Source organism: Ovis canadensis, chromosome 3, assembly GCF_042477335.2.
Source record: "Ovis canadensis isolate MfBH-ARS-UI-01 breed Bighorn chromosome 3, ARS-UI_OviCan_v2, whole genome shotgun sequence".
NCBI classification, from domain to species: domain Eukaryota; kingdom Metazoa; phylum Chordata; class Mammalia; order Artiodactyla; family Bovidae; genus Ovis; species Ovis canadensis.
In genome coordinates, this window is record NC_091247.1 from 18,395,821 (window position 1) to 18,416,565 (window position 20,745).

Here is a 20,745-nt window from a genome sequence, read left to right on the forward strand (position 1 = left end):
ACAAAAGTCTACATAGTGTATTTTTCTACACACTCAATTCACAAAGACATCCAAAATCTTCATTAAATATGATCAAAATAATTACTTACCATCCAAAGCAAAAAAGTGCAAGATAAAGGCCCAAAAGGGTAGCAACGACATGTCTTATAAAAGAGCTAGTTTTGCTTGAATGTAGGTAAGTTCGAAACCAAATGGCTGCTAGCAAGGCAAAGAGTTGGCACACTACAAAGTTGACCTGCAAAGAAAAATTAAAATTTTGTATTAGCAACATAGACTTGAACGTTTCATTTGATGTTACATTAAAATTCTCACGACAAAAACACCAAGGTTACTTAAAATTAAGATCTTCCAGTTTGCTAAAGAAACGAAAACAAAAACCAGGGTGTCTTTCCCAGGATGACAGCCTCACGTTCAGAGGGAAGGGCTGATGCACACGTCAGTGCTATACGCAACAGGGACACTGGCGCCCAGCGTGGGGACAGGCTGGGAGGGGCCCGGGAAGAATCTGGAAGACACGGGGATGCAGACGTGGCACAGGGCACCATATGGTTAGAGGGAAAGATAAACTTATTTTAATGACTTGGACGACCTGTAACTGGTAGAGAAGAAGAGTTCTGAGCTTCTCCTAAATTCCTCTGGGTTAAGATCCAGTCAAGATCCTTGAGAGTCTGTGGGAGGCAGCCTCTGCCGTTAGGAGTTCGGTGGCATCCCTGGCAGAGGAGTCAAGGGGATGCTGCTGGTCTAAAGCCAGCGCTGAAAGGAACTACGTGTCTCAGCTCCAGGGGCCTCAGGGACTGGTCCAGGAAGTCAGCAGGTGAACAAGAGGAAGGAGCCCCTGGAAAGCCATGAGGCAAAGAGACCACCCCTGAGCCCACCAAGGCCAGTCCTTAAACATCCTCATAACGGCAGGGACAACATCGCCCTCGATTTACAGGAATGAAACACAAGCTGGGAACAGGACTGCGGCTCCTTTTTCTCCCTTCTTAACATTTCTTTTGCCCTCACAAAATGATTTTTTTTAAAAAGACTACAAACGAGCCTCTCCTGTGGTATTAAAGACTCGAGAAAACCCTCCTTTTCTGTCCCTCGTGAAGTAGGTTCTCCTAGAACACTAAGAAACATAGGTCTTAACATCTACAAATAAAAGAAAAATCCATTTGACATTAGGAACCTGTGAGAAACACACAACAAAACCATTGTTTCAGGAAGCTCAGTTAGGAATAAATCACCCAGCCACACGTCAGTGCCGCCACAGATCCAGAGATATCTCTGCCCAGAGACACAGACAGCTATGTGTTTTTTCTTGCATTACAAGGAGAAAAACAGTTGGACATTGTACATTGCCTGAGAGACCATTGTTCTTTGAATCAGTTAAACTCAATACAACCAAAATGTCATTCCATCGGGTTCTAATAAGCACTTTTTTTTCTCCTAAAGGGTTCCAAGAATACTTTTTTAATTAAGCAAAAAGTAGATATACCAGAAAAATGAATATAGACGTTAAAAACTATTCACACCTACAAAGCGTCCTACAATTTAAAAACTTTCTTTCAAATATGTTGTAACTAAACAAAAATGCATGGTGCCTCTATTCCGGGCAGAGCATAGGAGTCATAAAATGCATAAGTCCCACTGCCGGCCCTAGATGGATTCAGAATCTAATGAGAAAAGGAAACACGTACACACGGAAGGAACGTCAACTCAGTTATTAACGGCTGGACAGAAAGCACTTCGAGAACACCCTAAAGGAGGGTGCGTGAAGGAGTGGCTCAGCAAGCCCGTGACATGAGGCATAATGGCAGCGGAGCTCAGGAGGCACCGAGGCCTCGCTCCCTCCCTCTCTTTTCACACTTGTCTAACCTAAAACAAACCCTGAATTACTACAGAAGCATTCCAGAACCGCCGCACGCAGAATTCTGTTACCTCTATAGCCATTCGTTTCAACACAGTCATCTTACAGGTAAAGAGAATGAGATCACACCTCACACTCCAGACACTGAACAGGTACCTTTGGGGGCAGGTGCCAAAGTCAACAATTCAAAAAGAAAAACACAGGTCCCAGTCATCCTCCAGGGGTGAGAGCCACAGTGGTGTTGGAATATCAGAGAAGGGGCGTCTTCCACAAAAACAAGAGGACCCAAGATGAAGGAAGCACTCGCTGAGGCTTGCCAAGCGTGGTGGGAGCAGTGGGGGAGGGGGTCCAAACGGGGGGGGGGGGGCAGAATGTAGGGGGAGGGGGGCCAGAATGCAGGGACGGGGTGGGGGTGAAGGGGGTCAGAATGCAGGGTGAGGGGTCAGCATGCGGGGGCAGGGGGAGGGGGTCCGGAATGGGGGGGCTCTGTTCAGAGACAGAGGGGCTCTGCATGCCATGCAGAGGCACTCAGGGTTGAGGCCATGCGTGATGCATGAACACAGGTGATTTAGTGAGTGATGAAACCCAAGCTCTGCACCTGCCAACTGGGGACAGAGCGATGGGTGCTCGGAACAGGCTGGAGGCCGTGGCTGGTCCAGCCTCCTTGAGCCAGGAGGGCTGAGCGGGTACAGAGAACACTCAGGCCGTCAGGGTACCGACTGGGGCCTGAGAGGCCAGGAGAGGCCAGCCAGCACCAGGGGACAGAGACATGAGCCCATGCGAGGCGCAAGAGTCCAGGGGAGAATGTACCCCCCTCGCCTGCGCTCAGTCTCAGAGCACAGGCGGGAGGCCAGCACGTACACTTGGGGAGCATGTCTAGGCCCTCAGAGCAGATGCACGTCTAAGAGTGATCCACACAGCGGAAGAGATGGGGGACCCAGGGCAGAACCCCGCAGCCTGCAAGCCATGGCCCGGCCAGGTCAGGGCTGCAAGGACAGCGTGCCGTGTGGGGCAGGGCAAGAGGAGGCTCATGAGGCACCGTCAGGCCACAGGGCGCAGCACTGAGACCAGCCGCCTGAGTTGGCAACTGCAGCTTCCCCAGGGAGCCTGGTGACAGCACATCCAGGGCAGAAGGCCACAGATGAGGAAGCGATGTCTGTGGGTTTAGATAACCTGGCTGTGAATAATTCAGACCTGATCCATGAGGGTCCAGGACTGCTATGCAGGAGACAGACACCTCGACACGTAAAGCGGGCTCCTGCTCCAAAAGCACACAGAACTAGGGTTCAGCTTGAGTGCCCGGGAGCCACCCCGGGAGCCACCGCGGGAGCAGGTGCCGTCGATCACCCTGACAGGGGTAGTCAGAGGCACACCTGCTACCCAGGCCTTGGAGAGCCAGGCTGCAAAGGAGACGGATTCAGCCCATCAGATGACAGTGGGAGCTCCAGGAGGCGGGACTAGCACAATTGATACCAAGCAAAAAACCTCTAGGACAAGCAGGTGGGAATATCCAGACTTGTTCCTTTATACAGAAGGAAAGGGTACACGCCCAGATGTCCAAATAGCACTTGTGAATTGAAACCATGTCTTAGTCATTGCTTCATGTGTGGGGTAGGTCAGGGGAGGCAACGCATGCTGGAGAGGAGAGAGAATAAGAAGGAAGGGACCTACAAGGCCGGGGTGGAGACCCAGCGTGTGCAGGCACTCTCCCCTGCTTCCATCCTTTGATCCGAGAAACGAGGAGCTGCTTCCCCAGTTCACTCGACCAGCTCACAGTCACCTACAGTAACAGTGAGCACCCCAGGCTCCAAACCGTCTGAGTCTAGGCTGCTCCCCAGCTGCCTCTCTACTTCTAGAGGCCGTTCAAAGGTCCAACTTGACGGCTATGGGAAAGACCACATAGGGGATCTGTGATCTGCAAAATACATCCATTCTGGTTAACAAAATGCCATCACCTAACACACACAATAATAAACACACACGCCTGTGTACATTTGTTCCTGCTGTTATGGGTCAATCCTTCACACAAGCTTTCTTCCAAATGGAAGGAAATTTAGACTGAAACAACTTTATGTTCCTTTTTTTCAACACCATTTTGCTGAAAATATACCTACACAAATGACCTGATGTGCCTTCAAAGAAACTGCCCCCAAGAAGTTTGGGAGTGGGGGGGGCGGCGGGTGAGAGGGGAGGCAGGGCATAGGACAGAGAAAGAAGCAAGGGTGAAAACTCTAGTTCATTTAAGACTCCTCTGTAACACTTCCCATTTTATACAAAAGAAGCCTTTTGTGAAAAGTTGCACACAGAAGTACCTATGAAAGCAGCTGTTGTAGGCACACCGGAAGATGCCTTCTAAGGAGCATGCTTCACATGAGGGGGTGAGAGAAGAATTTTCTTTGACATCAAATGATGTGGTTCAATCTCACAATTAAGGCAGTGTCCAGGCACGCAGGCTTACTTACAGCCTGCTCCTCGGTAAATTTATGCCACTCCGAAGAAATAGCAGGGCTTCCCTGGAAGTGCAATGGCAAAGAACCCGCCTGCCAATGCAGGAGATGAGGGTTGGGTCCCTGGTCCAAGAAGATCCCCTGGAAAAGAAAATGGCAACCCACTCCAGTATCCTTGCCTGGAGAATCCCATGGACAGAGGAGCCTGCTGGGCTGCAGTCCATTGGGTCGAAAAAGAGTCAGACACAACTGAATGATGGAACAAGAACAAAAGAACTAACAGTAAGAGTCACTTATTTTTAAGGTTATTGAAGAAATGATTAATAATGCTCTAAAATAAAAGCATTTAGGGAGGGAAGGGTCCAAGATAGTGACATCAGAGGAGGACCCTAACCCTAACCTTCTCCCACGGACACACCAAACCAACAGCTACACCTCGTATGAAAAAATGTGTAAACTGCCACCCATGCCATACAAGTTAATTAGCTCCACGTCAGAGCTAAGCATTCTATAGTGAGCCAACAACTGACTTACATAAAGAAAAACCTTAAATTTCAAGGCAGCTCAACATGAAGGGCAACACTAGAAAGACAAGTACCATCTGATGTCACATATATGTGGAACCTAAAAATGACTCAAATGAATCTATCTACCAACAAAGGTCCATCTCGTCAAAGCTGTGGTTTTTCCAGCATCATGTATGGATATGAGAGTTGGACTATAAAGAAAGCTGAGCACTGAAGAATTGAAGCTTTTGAACTGTGGTGTTGGAGAAGACTCTTGAGAGTCCCTTGGACTGCAAGGAGATCCAACCAGTCCATCTTAAAGGAGATCAAAGATGGACTGATGCTGAAGCTGAAACGCCAATACTTTGGCCACCTGATGTGAAGAACTGACTCATTAGAAAAGACCCTGATGCTGGGAAAGACTGAAGGTGGGAGGAGAAGGGTTCGACAGAGGATGAGATGGTTGGATGGCATCACTGACTCGATGAACATGAGTTTGAGTAGGCTCTGGGAGTTGGTGATGGACAGGGAAGCCTGGTGTGCTGCAGTCCACAGGGTCGTGAAAAATCGGACACGACTGAACTGAACTGAAGTGATGTAACAGAAACAGGCTCACAGACATAGGGAGGGAACAGACTTGTGGCTGCCGAGGGGGAGGGTGTGGGAGAGGGAGGGATTGAGGGTTTGGGATTGGCAGATGCAAACTACTATATACAGAATGGATAAACAAAAAGGTCCTACTGTATAGCACAAGGAACTGTATTCAGTCTCTTGTGATAAATATGCATATATGTATAACTGAATCACTGTGCTGTACAGCAGAAATTCACACAACATTGTAAATCAACTCTACTTCAATAAAACTTTTTATAACGATGTGCAATACTCAACAAATAACAGAAGTACCCCCCAAATCAGCTGCTGCCTCTGTATCTCTATCAGTGGAAGACAAATTATATCTAATGGTACTTTTCTATCAGTATAAAAGGCTTTTGGATAGTACACTTACATCCTCAGCCAGTGGCTCACGAGGGAACTGGGCCGTCTTGGGGAGACCCTGCAGGGGCGGAGCTGGGGGAACAAGGTGTAGAGCCCGTGGACAAGGATCAGAGGGGTCCTCAAAGCCCCACAGACACAACCTGTAGCATCCTCAGCACTGTGCTTGCATCCAGGGAAGTGTAAGTCCAGCTGTTCAGTAACCACCTACACCACTGACTAGAACTAGATTCTTGAATACTTGCTCCAGAATTTTTATTCCCCTGGTCTGAAACAAAACTTCAAATTCTTTTTTTTTTTTAATTCCCCAGGCAAAGCTGGTGTCCTTTATGTTTCAGAAATGTGTCCTCATCAACCAACGTCAAAGTCAAGTAGATATGATGGAGCCCAAATGCGATGCAAGAACCACTCTTTAAATCTCTAGGAAATAATATAAATTAAATCCACATAAGATACCATTATATATCAACCAGATTGCCAAATGTTTCGAAGTCTGCCCATACTGGTGTGGAGTGATGGGGTCTCTCACACATGCTGAGCGTCTTCTTACAGGACTATAGCTACTCACTCCCTGTGACTCAGCCAGGCCACTATGCAGGGCCTGGAGACATGATCAAGAATGTACTGTTCCTAATAGCCAAGTGCCAGAAAAAATCCAACGCCCATTACCACCAGCAAAATGGCTAAATACACTGTGGTATAGTCATACAATAGGTAACTACACAGACAATGAAAGTGAAAAATTACAGCTTCTTAACAGCATATGGACTAAACACATGCTCTATATGAAAGGAGCCATACATCTCTTGAATTTAACTCAGAGAAACACATACAACACATAAACATCTATTCATAAAACATTCCCCCAAACAAGCAATCAACCATATTGTGTGGGGATGCCCACCTGAGTGGTAAAACTACTTTTTTTTTTTGTTCAGCTGCTAAGTCATGTCTGACTCTTTGCAATCCCATGACTGTAGCCCACCAGGCTCCTCTGTCCATGGAATTTTCCAGGCAAGAATACTGCAGTATGTTGCCATTTCCTCTTCCAGGGGATCTTCCTGACCCAGTGATCGAACCCACATCTCTTGTGTTACCTGTGTTATCAGGTGGGTTCTCTGCCACTTAGTGCCACCTGGGAAGCCCACTGGCACTCAAAATATAACAGCTCATATTTCACCTTCTTTCTTAGAGACCTGACAGATTCTACTGAACCTTCTGTAGACAATTACTGTTCAGGCAGAAGAAACAAGACAGACAAGGCTGATCCTGCACTCAGAGAACAGAGAGGTGCCCAAGAAGACACACAGATCAACACGAACAATGGGGGCCACGAAGGGGGCTGGGAGAACGGGGGCTGGCATCAGGCAGGCCTCTGGGGACTCCATCCTGGCCCCCAGATTATACAGCAACTGCCTATCCTAATCCCGCATAAACAAAACACACCAGGCTCAGCCAGCAAAGACCCACGTCCGCCAGGACAGGCCTGTCCCTTAAGTGTTCTCCTCTCATCCTCCCCAGACAACAGCACGGAGAGCTACAAAGTGAAAGCCCAGACATGCCCTAGCCGCCAACCCCAAGCTGAATTCAACATCGTTAAAAACAGCCAGACTCCCGGGGGTTCATTAACTGACAGATCCTGAAGCGTATTCTCAGATCATCTGCAGAAACCAAAAAAACCGTCAGCTTTTTCAAAGGCACCAAAAACAGAAGCAGAAAGCAAGAGATTTAATCAAGACGCCAGCCATGAAAAGGACCTATCTCCATGTTGACGAGAGCATATTTAACTTCAGTCTTGCCATCTATACAAGATTCCTATCATCTAAGAAGGAATCTGTTTCTGTCTACCTGTGAAATTAACGTACTCGATTAATTGCATCCACAGCTGCTAAATTATGAAGCTCAAGGAAAAGCAATCTGCGGAAACAAGCTGAATCCAGATAAAATAAACTCGCCACACACATATCCCAAAATATCGCACACAGCACAGACACAAAGAAGAGCTGGTCTGCTTCCCATCAACAGGGCTTGTCGAGCATCCTCTGACGAGTGACTGACTAGGAGCTCATCGCTTAACAGGATAAAGAGGAATAAATATAAGAACAAGGAGGCATCTCCCCTTTCACTGGGAGTGTTTGGAGTGAGAAAGAGAGAGTGTGTGCGGGTGTGTGAAATGTCTATCTCTTAGGTGGTTACAAATAATATCAGCAAAGCAGAAGACCCGCTGAAGGGGAAAAGGAAGAGGAATCTAAATTCACACTGACTGAATAAACAAATCCTAGCACATTCACACAGAGGATATTAGCAAGAAAAAGGAATGAACTATTTTGACACACACAACATAGATGAATCTCAGAATAATTTAAATTTATAAAAGAATTTAGAACAAAAGAAGAGAATGATTCTATTTATATCAGTTTCTAGAAAAGGCAAACTGATCCACAGTGACCAGAAGCAGATCAGTCTCCACCTCAAGGCCAAAGGCTCCCCAACCCCCACCTGAAATGCACACAACGCAGACAGGACACTTCACCCTTCACATCAGAACTCAAACATCACATCTTCAAAAGCCCCCTACATCTTCCAAGCTAAAGCAGCGTTCCCAATCTTTCTTTTTTTTTAAATTTTTTACCGAAGTATAGCTGATTCACAACATTGCGTCAATCTCTGCTGTGCAGCAGTGACTGTTATACACATATATACGTTCCTTTGTTTTTTTTAGTTTTTTTTTTTTAATGTGGACCATTTTTTAAAGTCTTGGATTTGCATCTGTATTATATTTTGGTTTTATGGCCATGAGGCATGTGGGATCTTAGCTCCCAGATGACAGATCAAACCCGTATCCTCTGGCATTGGAAGACAAAGTCTTAACAACTGGACTGCAGGGGATGTCCCACATATATTCCGTTTTTACATTCTTTTCCATTAGGTTTATCACAGGATATTCAATATAGTTCCCTGTGCTACTCAATCATTTTTTAACATTCACAATAAACTGTGGAAAATTCTGAAAGAGATGGGAATACCAGACCACCTGACCTGCCTCTTGAGAAACCTATATGCAGGTCAGGAAGGAACAGTTAGAACTGGACATGGAACAACAGACTGGTTCCAAATAGGAAAAGGAGTACGCTGAGGCTGTATATTGTCACCCTGCTTATTTAACTTATATGCAGAGTACATCATGAGAAACGCTGGACTGGAAGAAGCGCAAGCTGGAGTCAAGACTCCCGGAAGAAATATTAATCACCTCAGATATGCAGATGACACCACCCTTATGGCAGAAAGTGAAGAGGAACTAAAGAGCCTCTTGATGAAAGTGAAAGACTGAAAAGGTTGGCTTAAAGCTCAACATTCAGAAAAGGAAGATCATGGCATCTGGTCCCATCACTTCATGGGAAATAGATGGGGAAACAGTGGAAACAGTGTCAGAGTTTATTTTTTGGGGCTCCAAAATCACTGCAGATGGTGACTGCAGCCATAAAATTAAAAGATGCTTACTCCTTGGAAGAGAAGTTATGACCAACCTAGATAGCATATTCAAAAGCAGAGACATTACTTTGCCGACTAAGGTCCGTCTAGTCAAGGCTATGGTTTTTCCTGTGGTCATTTATGGATGTGAGAGTTGGACTGTGAAGAAAGCTGAGCTCCAAAGAATTGATGCTTTTGAACTGTGGTGTCGGGGAAGACTCTTGAGAGTCCCTTGGACTGCAAGGAGATCCAACCAGTCCATTCTGAAGGAGATCAGCCCTGGGATTTCTTTGGAAGGAATGATGCTAAAGCTGAAACTCCAGTACTTTGGCCACCTCATGCGAAGAGTTGACTCATTGGAAAAGACTCTGATGCTGGGAGGGATTGGGGGCAGGAGGAGAAGGGGACAACAGAGGATGAGATGGCTGGATGGCATCGCTGACTCGATGGATATGAGTCTGAGTGAACCCCGGGAGCTGGTGATGGACAGGGAGGCCTGGCGTGCTGCGATTCATGGGGTCACAGAGTCGGACACGACTGAGTGACTGAACTGAACTGACGGATAAGGGAGCCTGGCAGGCTACAGTCCATGGGGACCTAAATGCTACTGAGTAAAAACTACCTATCCTTAAAAAAAAAAAAGTCAATTTCAGTTATCCTATTAATTATAAAAGGCTTCAAATGATGCAAAAAACTCACTCTTCTCCTGGGCTGCCTCATTATCATCAGATTTCAGTTCAGTACAATACCAACTTACAAATGTCTTGATTTGATTTTGAAATAATACTGCTTCCCATCAAAAACAGTATACTTTTCAATAACAATCATGTCAACATAAAAAGTATTAACATTTAATGCTTAGCTTTGGTTATGAACTCCTTCCCTTCAGAATACTTAGCCATTAAGCACTTAAAGAATACATTAGTGAGTGGGCCAATGTAAGCACTTTGAACTTCTTTTTTTAGAATTTTTAAAGGTTTCAGATATTGCTACCCAGAAAATCATAATCAATCATTGTGCCTCACGCTGTCATGCACTGTGAATTACCCTACAGTCACTCACTAAGATATCCCTAGAATGCACATTTCATTAAAACAGGGATTTTTGTCTATTTTGTTTATTTCTCAGCATCTATTTCTGACCTATGACCAGCACTTAATACATGTGTTTTAAATAATTGCAAACTCAAATTTTGTTATCTTATTCCAGTCACAACATTATTCCAAATTTATGTATCATCTCGTCCTCCTGTTGCTTGATGTCATTTTATTTTAAGCATGAGCTGAAAAGTAATTCCTGGACCCAAATCACAGTAAGTAATTGACCTCCAAACTGCACAGTGACAGGTGCTGAGTCAACCACAAGAGATGCACCTGGGTCCAGTCACGCAGGGGGTCCTGGGAGGCCAGGCTCCACCAGTCCTGATGCAGAGACTCCATGAAAACAGCTAACAAGTTCCTGCTCCCAGGCTCAAAAGGAAGCCACAGCTGGCAGACCATCTGTACAACCAGATTATCAAATATTTACACCAACTCCGAGGTGAATATTAAGCAGCACCACAGAGCCAACAAAGTCCCATAATTAAGTCGTTGAAGGCGGTGTTTATGACTCACAAGAAAGCAGCTCCGTCTGGAGGTGTGTCGTGAGCACACATCCCCGATTAAAGATAGAACAGTCCAAGTCTGTGAACCCCTGACTTTAACAGAGGTTCTCCTCAAAGGATAAGGCAAGTGGCATGCAACCAGCTGGCAAGGAACCACACATGACAAAGAGCACAGAACAGACCAGGGTGAACTGCACTGAGCCCATCACAGCAGCTGCAGCTGCGAGTCCAAATGAAGCATCCGTTACCACCTAACAGACCATCAACAGAAACCCCCACCCCAGCCCTGACCGGCTCACCTCTGGCATCTGTCACTTTCTACCACAGTATATCACATTTATATCACTTCATACAACAGTTTCTTAATATGAAAATAAGAATAGTCTCTGCCCACTCTTGTAGATCATGAAATACATTCCCTAAACCCAAACAAACATGATGCACCCTTCTGATCCTTTACCTACCTACCTGGCCTACCTGGCCAGCTGGTTCAGACCCCCAGAGGGGAGCTCCATGATGCAGCCAAGAAGCTCCAAGAGCTTACATGAAGCATGTAAAACAGTCAAACCCACAGAGGAAGAGTAAGTTCATGGTTACCGGGGGCTGGAGGAAGGGGGACAAGAGAGTTGTTTAAGGGTGTACAGTTTCTGTATCACAAGATGAAAAAGTTTTGGAGATCTGTCATACAACAATGTGAATATCCTTAACCCTACCGAACCATACAGTTAAAAATGGTTAAGATGCTAAATTTTATATATGTACACATGTTATCACAACTTTTTAATTTTTTAAATTACTTTTTAAGATAAATAATCAAGGATGTCTTCACTGGAAGACACCATAGGAAAATGGAAAATCAAGCTACAAACGGGGAGAAGATATTTTGCAATACTTACAGTGAAGAATCCAAAACAGAGAGAACCTCTAAAAACCAAGATGAAAAAGACAAAACTCCCCTAGTGGTCCAGCGGCCAACATTCTGTGCTCCCAATGCAGGGTGCCCAGGTTTGATCCCTAGTCAGGAAACTAGACCTCGCTTGCTGTACCTAAAAAGATCCTGCATGCCACAACAGAGATCAAAGATCCCACGTGCTGCACTAAGGCCCAGCACAGACAGATAAATAAATACACAGTTTTTAAAATACAACCAGAACTAATACAGGAAAAAAGTGTTAGTCGCTCAGTTGTGTCCCACTCTTTGCAACCCCATGGACTGTAGCCTGCCAGACTCCTCTGTCCATGGGATTCTCCAGGCAAGAATATTGGAGCAGGTTGCCATTCCCTTCTCCCGGGATCTTCCCGACCCAGGGATTAAACCCATGTCTCCTGCCTTGCAGGAAGCTTCTTTATCATCTGAGCCACCAGGAAGCTTTTAATATAGGACAGGATAGAATTACCAGAAATATTCTTTAAAAAAAATTTTTTTTTAAAGAAACACAACTATCCAATTTAAAAATAGGCAAAAGACAGGACTAAGCACTTCACAGCAAAGGAAAGACAAATCGCCAGGAACTATAAGAAAACACTAACCTCACTTGTTTAGGAGTAAGGAAAAGTAAAATCACAAAGTATTTTTTCACGCCCATGAGACTGGCCAAAATTTATCAATCTGGTAACAATAGCAGCCAGGTGCTGGTATGGATGAGGAATGAAAGAAACTGAATACCCAGCTGTGTATTCTGGTTATAACCACTTTGGAAAACAGCTTGGCATTATTTAGCAAAGTTAAAGATACATTCTCCATGACCATAACTTGACCCATAAGGAAATAAACTCAGAGAAACTCTCACAGGTTCTTGTTCATGTGACAAGAACCTGTGAACAAGAACGTCCAGGGAAGCATTATTTATACAGTAAAACCCAGAAACCACGCAAATATCTTGGACAGGAGGACACAAACAAGCGAGAGTGTATTCACACCAGATCAGGGTGGAAATGTAAGAACCGCAGCGACAGCCACCAACATAAACAAATACAGCCTGATGGAAGAAATAAGACACAGAAGAAAACATATAGTATGAATCATCTGCATAAAGGTCAAAAGTCAAAACTGGGCAAACATTATGTTGTAGTTAACACTATGAAGAAAAGCAAGGAGATACTAAACCCCAAATTCCAACAGTGACTCCTCTGCCTGGATGAGCCCTAAGAAGGGCAAGAAGGGCACCCAGGGAGCTCAGGAAGGTTTTCCTGAAGCTGGAGGCATGAGTGAGGACACCACATCCTCTAAGAGCACGTGGTGCTAGTGTATCATCTCCTGCAAACCTGTTTCTTATAAACAACTCCCCAGAAAAGGTAAGATGCACCAGTACAAAAACGCTCCACAAGTAAAGAACTCTGGGGGAGAAAAATGAAAGAACCATGTGCTGTGCTGTGCTTAGTCGTTCAGTTGTGTCCGACTCTGCGACCCCATGGACTGTAGCCCACCAGGCTCCTCTGTCCATGGGATTCCCCAGGCAAGAATGCTGGAGTGGGTTGCCATGCATTCCTCCAGGGGATCTTCCTGACTCAGGGATCGAACACAGGTCTCACGCATTGCAGGTGGATTCTTTGCCGTTTGAGCCACCAGGGAAGCCCAAGAGAACCACAGATCCCCCCAGATTATTCATTTACTCTGTTTTTGAATAGATAATGGACCAGGTTCTATGTATGCGTGTATGTTCAGTGGCCCCTCTTTGTGACCCCATGGACTGTAGCCCGCCAGGCTCCTCTGTCCATGGGATTCTCCAGACAAGAATACTGGAATGGGTTGCTGGGCCCTCCTCCAGGGGATCCTCCTGACCCAGGGATCGAACCCACGTCTCCTGCATTGCAGGTGGATTCTTTTCTGCTGAGCCACTGGGGATGCCCAAGTTCTATGAATATAGCAGCTTATACCTAAGTCATCAGCACCACCAGTCAAGTGTTATGTAATCTGATGGATGACTGTCAAGGATCTTTAGAAAGTCCTATCACGGCCCCAAATGATGCAAATCCTTCCGCCTCCCTCTCTTCATCATCACCAGGAGAGAGAACAAGACAGGAAAGGCAGTCACCCCACGGGTCACAAGAGAGGGAGCAAGAGCAGGAGGAAGCCAGAAGGGGCTGGCATCCTGCCTGAGAGAAGACCAAAGCCACAGGCGACGGCCACATGGAAATCCAGCTGGTTGGAGGCTCTGACCCCCGCCCGGCTTCCCTCTGAGGAGCAGGAAACACAACTGGCTGTCTTTGCGGCCCCCAAATATATGTATACAGTTCCTCAGGAACAAAAACTAAAAATTTCCCATCTTTTCCCAAGAAGCTGTAAGACATCCAAATCAAATTCCGGATCTTCCGCCGCTGGGCTGGCTCTAAAAGTTGGGACAGCGAGCTGCTAACGCTCACCAAAATCAGCATTTCTTTTTTTTTTTTTTTAATTTTTTTTTTTTTTTTAGTTTTTCATTTTTTAAATTTTAAGATCTTTAATTCTTACACGCGTTCCGAAACATGAACCCCCCTCCCACCTCCCTCCCCACAACATCTCTCTGGGTCATCCCCATGCACCAGCCCCAAGCATGCTGCACCCTGTGTCAGACATATACACAATGGAGTATTACTCAGCCATTAAAAAGAATTCATTTGAATCAGTTCTGATGAGATGGATGAAACTGGAGCCAATTATACAGAGTGAAGTAAGCCAGAAAGAAAAACACCAATACAGTATACTAACACATATATATGGAATTTAGGAAGAAGGCAATGATGACCCTGTATGCAAGACAGGAAAAAAGACACAGATGTGTATAACGGACTTTTAGCATTTCTTTTTATACACAATGCTATCAGAAAGGACATTTGTTTGATTTTGAACATTCCTCATTGTTCTGATCAAACTACCAGAGGCTCCTCATTCTAGCAAAGCCAAAGTCTTGGTCTGAAAGCAAAATGGAATTCTGGAAATTGAATCCTGAGCCCCAGCCCTCCACCCTGAACTCTGGACTCAAGGGCAATGGTCTCTTTATCATTCCTTGAGTCTGACCGGCTCCCTGAGTCAGAGGAGGCTTTCAGTCCTTCCCTCCGCACGCTCCAAAGCCACCTCTCCCCTAAGCCCCCACTGTCTGCCCAGCTCTTTAGGCCAAGCACACCAGACGGGCGTCCCCTCCCGCCAGCTCCTCTCCTCGTGCATTCAGGACATCAGGGAGTCACGGCTGCTCTGCCTTTCAGGAGCCCCTGGGCAAGCCTTCTGCTTTGTTGCCAACACACTCAGCTCCTCCGGGTCCTCCTCCCATGCTCCACACGCTAACAAGGTCTTCCAAAAAGGAAACCAGGCAAGCTCATTTCTCCATTCAGCTCCTTGGAGGGTCTGCCTTGCCAGCACAGGCTGCTCAGCTGCCTTCTTCCAGATGACGGTGTGGAAAAAAAGTTGGGGTAGAAGGGAGAAGCCTCCCTGGAGAGGCCTGGCAGCACCACCTCAGCCAGGAGACCAGGCCAATACCAGCGGTGATACGTCAGGTGGAAAGCACGTGCCCTGGACATGACGTGACTGAAGTGACTGGCACCTCTGGGCTCCATCTCCCAGACACCCACCGGCCAGATCAGTCATGAAGGAAACATCAGACAAACCCCCCTGAAGGGCTTTCTATACAATCCCTGATGACTCTCAAAGCTGGACACCTCATCCAAAACAAGGGACATATGAGGAAAACTGCCACAGTCTGGAGAAACCCAACAAACATGACGACTGAATTTAAATGTGGACTATCCCACGCAGGGTCCTGGGTCACAAGAAGGACCTTGTTATGGACTGAATATTTGTGTCCCCCCCTCAATTCATACACTTGGCTTCCCGCATAGCTCAGTTGGTAAAGAATCCGCCTGCATTGCAGGAGACTCCGGTTCAATTCCTGAGTCGGGAAGATCTGCTGGAGAAGGGAGAGGCTACCCACTCCAGTATTCTTGGGCTTCCCTTGTGGCTCAGCTGGTAAAGCATCTGCCTGCAATGCAGGAGACCTGGGATGGATCCCTGGTTTGGGAAGATCCCCAGGAGAAGGGAAAGGCTACCCAGTCCAGTATTTTGGCCTGGAGAATTCCATGCACCATATAGCCCATGGGGTCAAAAAGAGTTGGACATGATTGAGCGACCATCACTTTCACTTTCAATTCACACACTGAAGCCCTAACTCCTGATGTGATGGAATTTGGAGATGGAACCCTTAGGATGTAATTAGGTAATGAGGCTGGGGCCCTTGTGAGGGGATTGGTGCCCTTGTAAGAACAGATACCAGAGAGGGAGCTCCTGCCCTGTCTCTCCTCCCCTTCCTCCCTTCCTCCCTCCCACCCCCGCCCCCTACCCCCCCGACACACACAAAGAGGAAAGACCATATGAACACAAGAGCGAAAAGGCAGCCATCTGCAAGCCAGGGAGAGAGGCCTCACCAGAACCTCACCACACTGGCACCAGATCTCAAACTTCAGCCTCCAGAAACATGAGAAATAAATGTTGTTGAGGTCATCCAGTCATTGTTACTTGTAATGACACCCCAAATTAACTCACACAGACCTTAAAGAAAAACTAAGGAAATCCAACTAAAGCATGTAGTTTAATAATAACGTATAATACTGGTTCACCCATTGTGGTAAAGGAGCATTCTAATGTAACACATTAGCAACAGTAAAAAGTGGATGTGGGTTATATAAGAACTTTCTACCTTCACAACTCTCTGTAAATTAAAACTGTTCTAACATTAAAAGTTCATTTTCAAAAATCCTATCATGCGTGCCCCACTGTCTGGGTTCCAAGGATCAGCATTCTGAGTCAGACAGACAGAGAGCCACACACACCCACAGCAACAGAAGCTGTGGCCTTTTAGTGACCTAACAACCCCTCAGCATCACAGAGCATCACCTTCACCGTACTGTCAGCTGGAGCAGTCACAAACCTGGCCAGGATCAAGGAAATACATTCCACCTCTTGATAGGGAGTGACACGTGCCAGAAAGATCACTATGACTATTTTTTGAGAAATACAATCTATCAGAGGTTGACATATAAAGTTGAGGGAAATCTCCAAAAGACACAGGTAGCAAGAGATACAGAACTCATCCAAGATGTCAATATCTTAATAAATAAGAGGTCCAGAAAGAAAACAATGACAACAAAGACAAAGGAGAGGTTACCTAACAAATAATTCGTGAGGATTTCTCAGAGCTAAAGAACATGAATCTTCAATCTGAACAAATTCACCAAGTATCAGTAATCAGACATAATGTGAAATTTAAGAACATCAAGAAAAACAGGAAGACCCCACGACTCTTCAAGAAAGAAAATCAGGTCAACTACATGTGAAGAGATTCTAGACTAGCTTCAGACTTATCAACAGTACTGTACACTGAAGGACAATGGCACAGTGTCTTAAAAGTTAAAAGGGAAAGTCAGTGAAAAGGTGAAAGTGTTAGTTACTCAGTCACCTGCAACTCTCTGCGACCCCACAGACTATGGCCTTCCAGGCTCCTCCATCCATGGGATTCTCCAGGCAAGAATACCGGAGCGGGTTGCCATTTCTTTCCCCAGGGGATCTTTTTCACCCAGGGATCGAACCCAGGTCTCCTGCATTGCAGGCAGGTTTTTTTCAACCTAAAGCTGCATGAAGATAATTTCAAATACATAAAGACTCAGAGAACTTACTGTCCTTATACTCTTTCTTGGGAGTTACTTGGAGATGGGCTTCAGCAAAAATAAAAGTCCAGGGCAAATAAGAAGGCAAGGATTCGAGAAAGAATCTGGCTCACAAATGCAGCAAAAGGAAGCTGCAGAATGCAGCCTGCGCAGGGGCCAGGGGAGAGTGCACCCACCTTGGAGACGGCAAGGGGAAGGCTCCAAGAGAGCACGACCCAGGGAGAAAGAGAAACTCTCAAAGTGCACGTGTCGTCCCTAAGGATGTGGAATTCAAATTCTAAGTTAGCAACATGCTTTCCAAATTTCTACGGTGGGCAAGTATTGTTAACTTTAATAATAAAACTTTTTATATAAAGAAAAATTTAAATAATAAATTACGGGACAGAATTTATTATTTAAATTTATTATTTTAAAAAATTCTAAACAATAAATTACAGGACAGAATTTTTTGTCCAGTAAAACAAAGTTTTAAAATTTGACTCCTTTTCTGTCTAAAACTAAGTCTTTGGAAGCTTTTTTCCTCCCAAAAGAGAAACAATGACCATTAAAATTTTATGCTCCCCAGTCCACAGAACAAAGGAAACAGTTTTCTTTCCTATCTAACTGCCAACAAAAATGATCAGTTTTTAAGGATTCTATTCTGTATCCTACTAGAAGTGACTTACCAAACAAATCCATAATTCTAAAAAGAGTTACCTTCTAAGTAGTAAATTCATACACCAATAAAAAACCTTTCCATGATATACTTTTTAAAAATTTTATTGAAGTATAGCTGATTTACAATGCCGTGTTCGTTTCAGGTACCTCACATACAGATTTCACATATATATGCACACATACATGTATTATTTTTCAGATTCTTTCTCCCTATAGCTTACTACAAAATATTGAGTATAGTTCCCTACGCTACAGAGTAGGGCCTTGTTGGTTATCTATTCTATTTACAGTAGTGTGTTTCTCCTTACCCCAAACTCCTGATTTATCCCCCTCATCCCACTTCAGAAGTAACCACCTATCAAAAGCACATATGGGCACGTGTGCCCATGGTAGGGGACAGTGCAAGGGTCGCCAGCTGCAGATTCCAGTCCAAGCCCCGCTGCTCCCTGGGCATCTGCACCCTGGCTGGCAGTGCAGTCAGGAGGGGCAGTGAAATGAAGCGGGCAGTGAGAAGGAACAGCAATGCCCAGCACAGAGAAGCGCCCACCACATGGAGGGGACGTCACAACACCTGCCTGAGCTTCGAAATACCCTTTGTTGAGCCGTTAGAGCATCTGAGGTATCTTACAACCTCTAGTGATCAAATAATACTCTCAACAACTTGGAAAACAGTCACGACTCTCCCCATCTTAAAAACAGGTGTTCAGAAAAATTACTGTTTTCCCATATGCAGGTGCTAATTCTGGACTGTGGGACTGCAAGTCCTCTCATGTCCCGTGCATGGGAGGGACCCTACCAGGGTCACATGTTCCAGGGACCTTCCCTCCCCGGGGAGGGAGGGGACTTCCCGGCTAGCACACACCCCACCCCACCCCACCCCACTGCGGCCACGGGGAGCCACACTCGCCCAGTTGTTGAGACCAAACCTGATCTTAAGAATCTGCCAGATGACATCTTTTTTTTAAATTTACTTATTTATTTTAATTGGAGGCTAATTTCAATATTTTAGTGGTTTTTGCCATACAATGACATGAATCAGCCATGGGTGTACATGTGTTCCCCATTCTGAACCCCCCTCCCACCTCCCTTCCCATCCCAGATGACATCTTAATCTGCATGTGAAACCAGGAATGGAAAAGCCTAGGGAAGCCCCAGGGTAAAGGAGGAGAAAGGCTGAAAGGCTGGCCCTGTCAGAGTGAAAGCAGGTAACATTCACCCCAGTGAAAAGGGGCACTGACGTCATTACAGCCTGCACCTTGTCACCGCGCCGTCAGGAGAGAATGTGACAACGCTGGAAGGGAACCGAAACTGCTAAAACTAAAACAACGCTGAGGACCACAACGAGCCTGTGTTCAGGGACAGGCTGATGGAGAAGGCAGGCTGCTGACTCCCTACTACCGATGATGCCCCTCTCCTTACTCTGTGAATGTATCTACACCCTCCCATAAAGTATCACTTACTGTTCATACTGGGACCTAACAAAAAAAGACCTCGCTGTACCCTTCAATGATAATTTCTCCTGCTGTCCTTAGGTTTTAATTAGAAACACATTCTAACACTTGAAAACTGACCACCTATGAATGGGAAGAAGAGAAACACAATGAAACCCAGATAAATTGAAACATTTCAGGTGTGTGTTATTTCATTTGGCTACTTTCTTCAATGAAGCAGAAATTGTTTCAACTATCGTTAAAATTTTTAAATATATAGGTATTAGTCCATTTCCTTTTCTTGGTATTTACTCTTTCATATCTCCTTTTTGTGATCAAAAGAATTTAAAGCAGATTCCTTTTTCTTGACTCCAAAACCCAAGTTCTTTCCACTAAGCCATTCTTCTTCTCAAACAAACATTCTTTCACTGATGCTACAAGCCAACACTAGCTGGTCCAGCATTAGAGATTCAAGAGATAATAAAGAGTTCCTTCCCTCAAGGGCTTAAAATCTACCCTAGTGAACAGCTTAAAAAAAAAAAAAACTTATTAGAGTCCAGTAGGATAACTGTTCAAAGAAGGCAATGGCACCCCACTCCAGTACTCTTGCCTGGAGAATCCCATGGACGGAGGAGCCTGGAAAGCTGCAGTCCATGGGATTGCTGAGGGTTGGACACGACTGAGCGACTTCACTTTCACTTTTCACTTTCATGCACTGGAGAAGGAAATGGCAACCCACTCCAGTGTTCTTGCCTGGAGAATGCCAGGGACGGAGGAGCCTGGTGGGCTGCCGTCTATGGGGTCACACAGAGTCAGACATGACTGAAGTGACGCAGCAGCAGCAGCAGCAGCAGGATAACTGTTATAAGCCATGACACACACAGGTGTTATAACAGTAATAGCTAATAGTCATTCAGCACTTACTATGTTCCAAACTCTTTACAGAGAAAATATCTTACAAAAGCCCTCCCCACAATAGGTACTCCCTGCTTGGGGGGCGGCCTTCTGTTCCCGGGGCCAGAGGTGTCTTCCAGGGCAATGCTCCCACCCTCCCCATCCTCCCCATCAGAGAAAGAAAACATTCACTGAGCCTTTGGGCTTTCTTTAGATCTGCCAGCCTCAGCCTGCTTCACCATGTGGGACCGGACGG

The 20,745-nt window shown here is 45.6% G+C and overlaps 1 protein-coding gene across 1 annotated transcript in view; it reads right to left on the reverse strand.

Moving 5' to 3' along the window:
• The window catches only part of MBOAT2 (membrane bound O-acyltransferase domain containing 2), a 103,533-nt gene that overhangs the window by 56,927 nt on the left and 25,861 nt on the right, over positions 1-20,745 (reverse strand). The window contains exon 2 of the mRNA XM_069582572.1: positions 90-235. Within this exon, the coding sequence (XP_069438673.1) occupies positions 90-235 (146 nt within the window). The remainder of the gene's footprint in view (positions 1-89; positions 236-20,745) is intronic.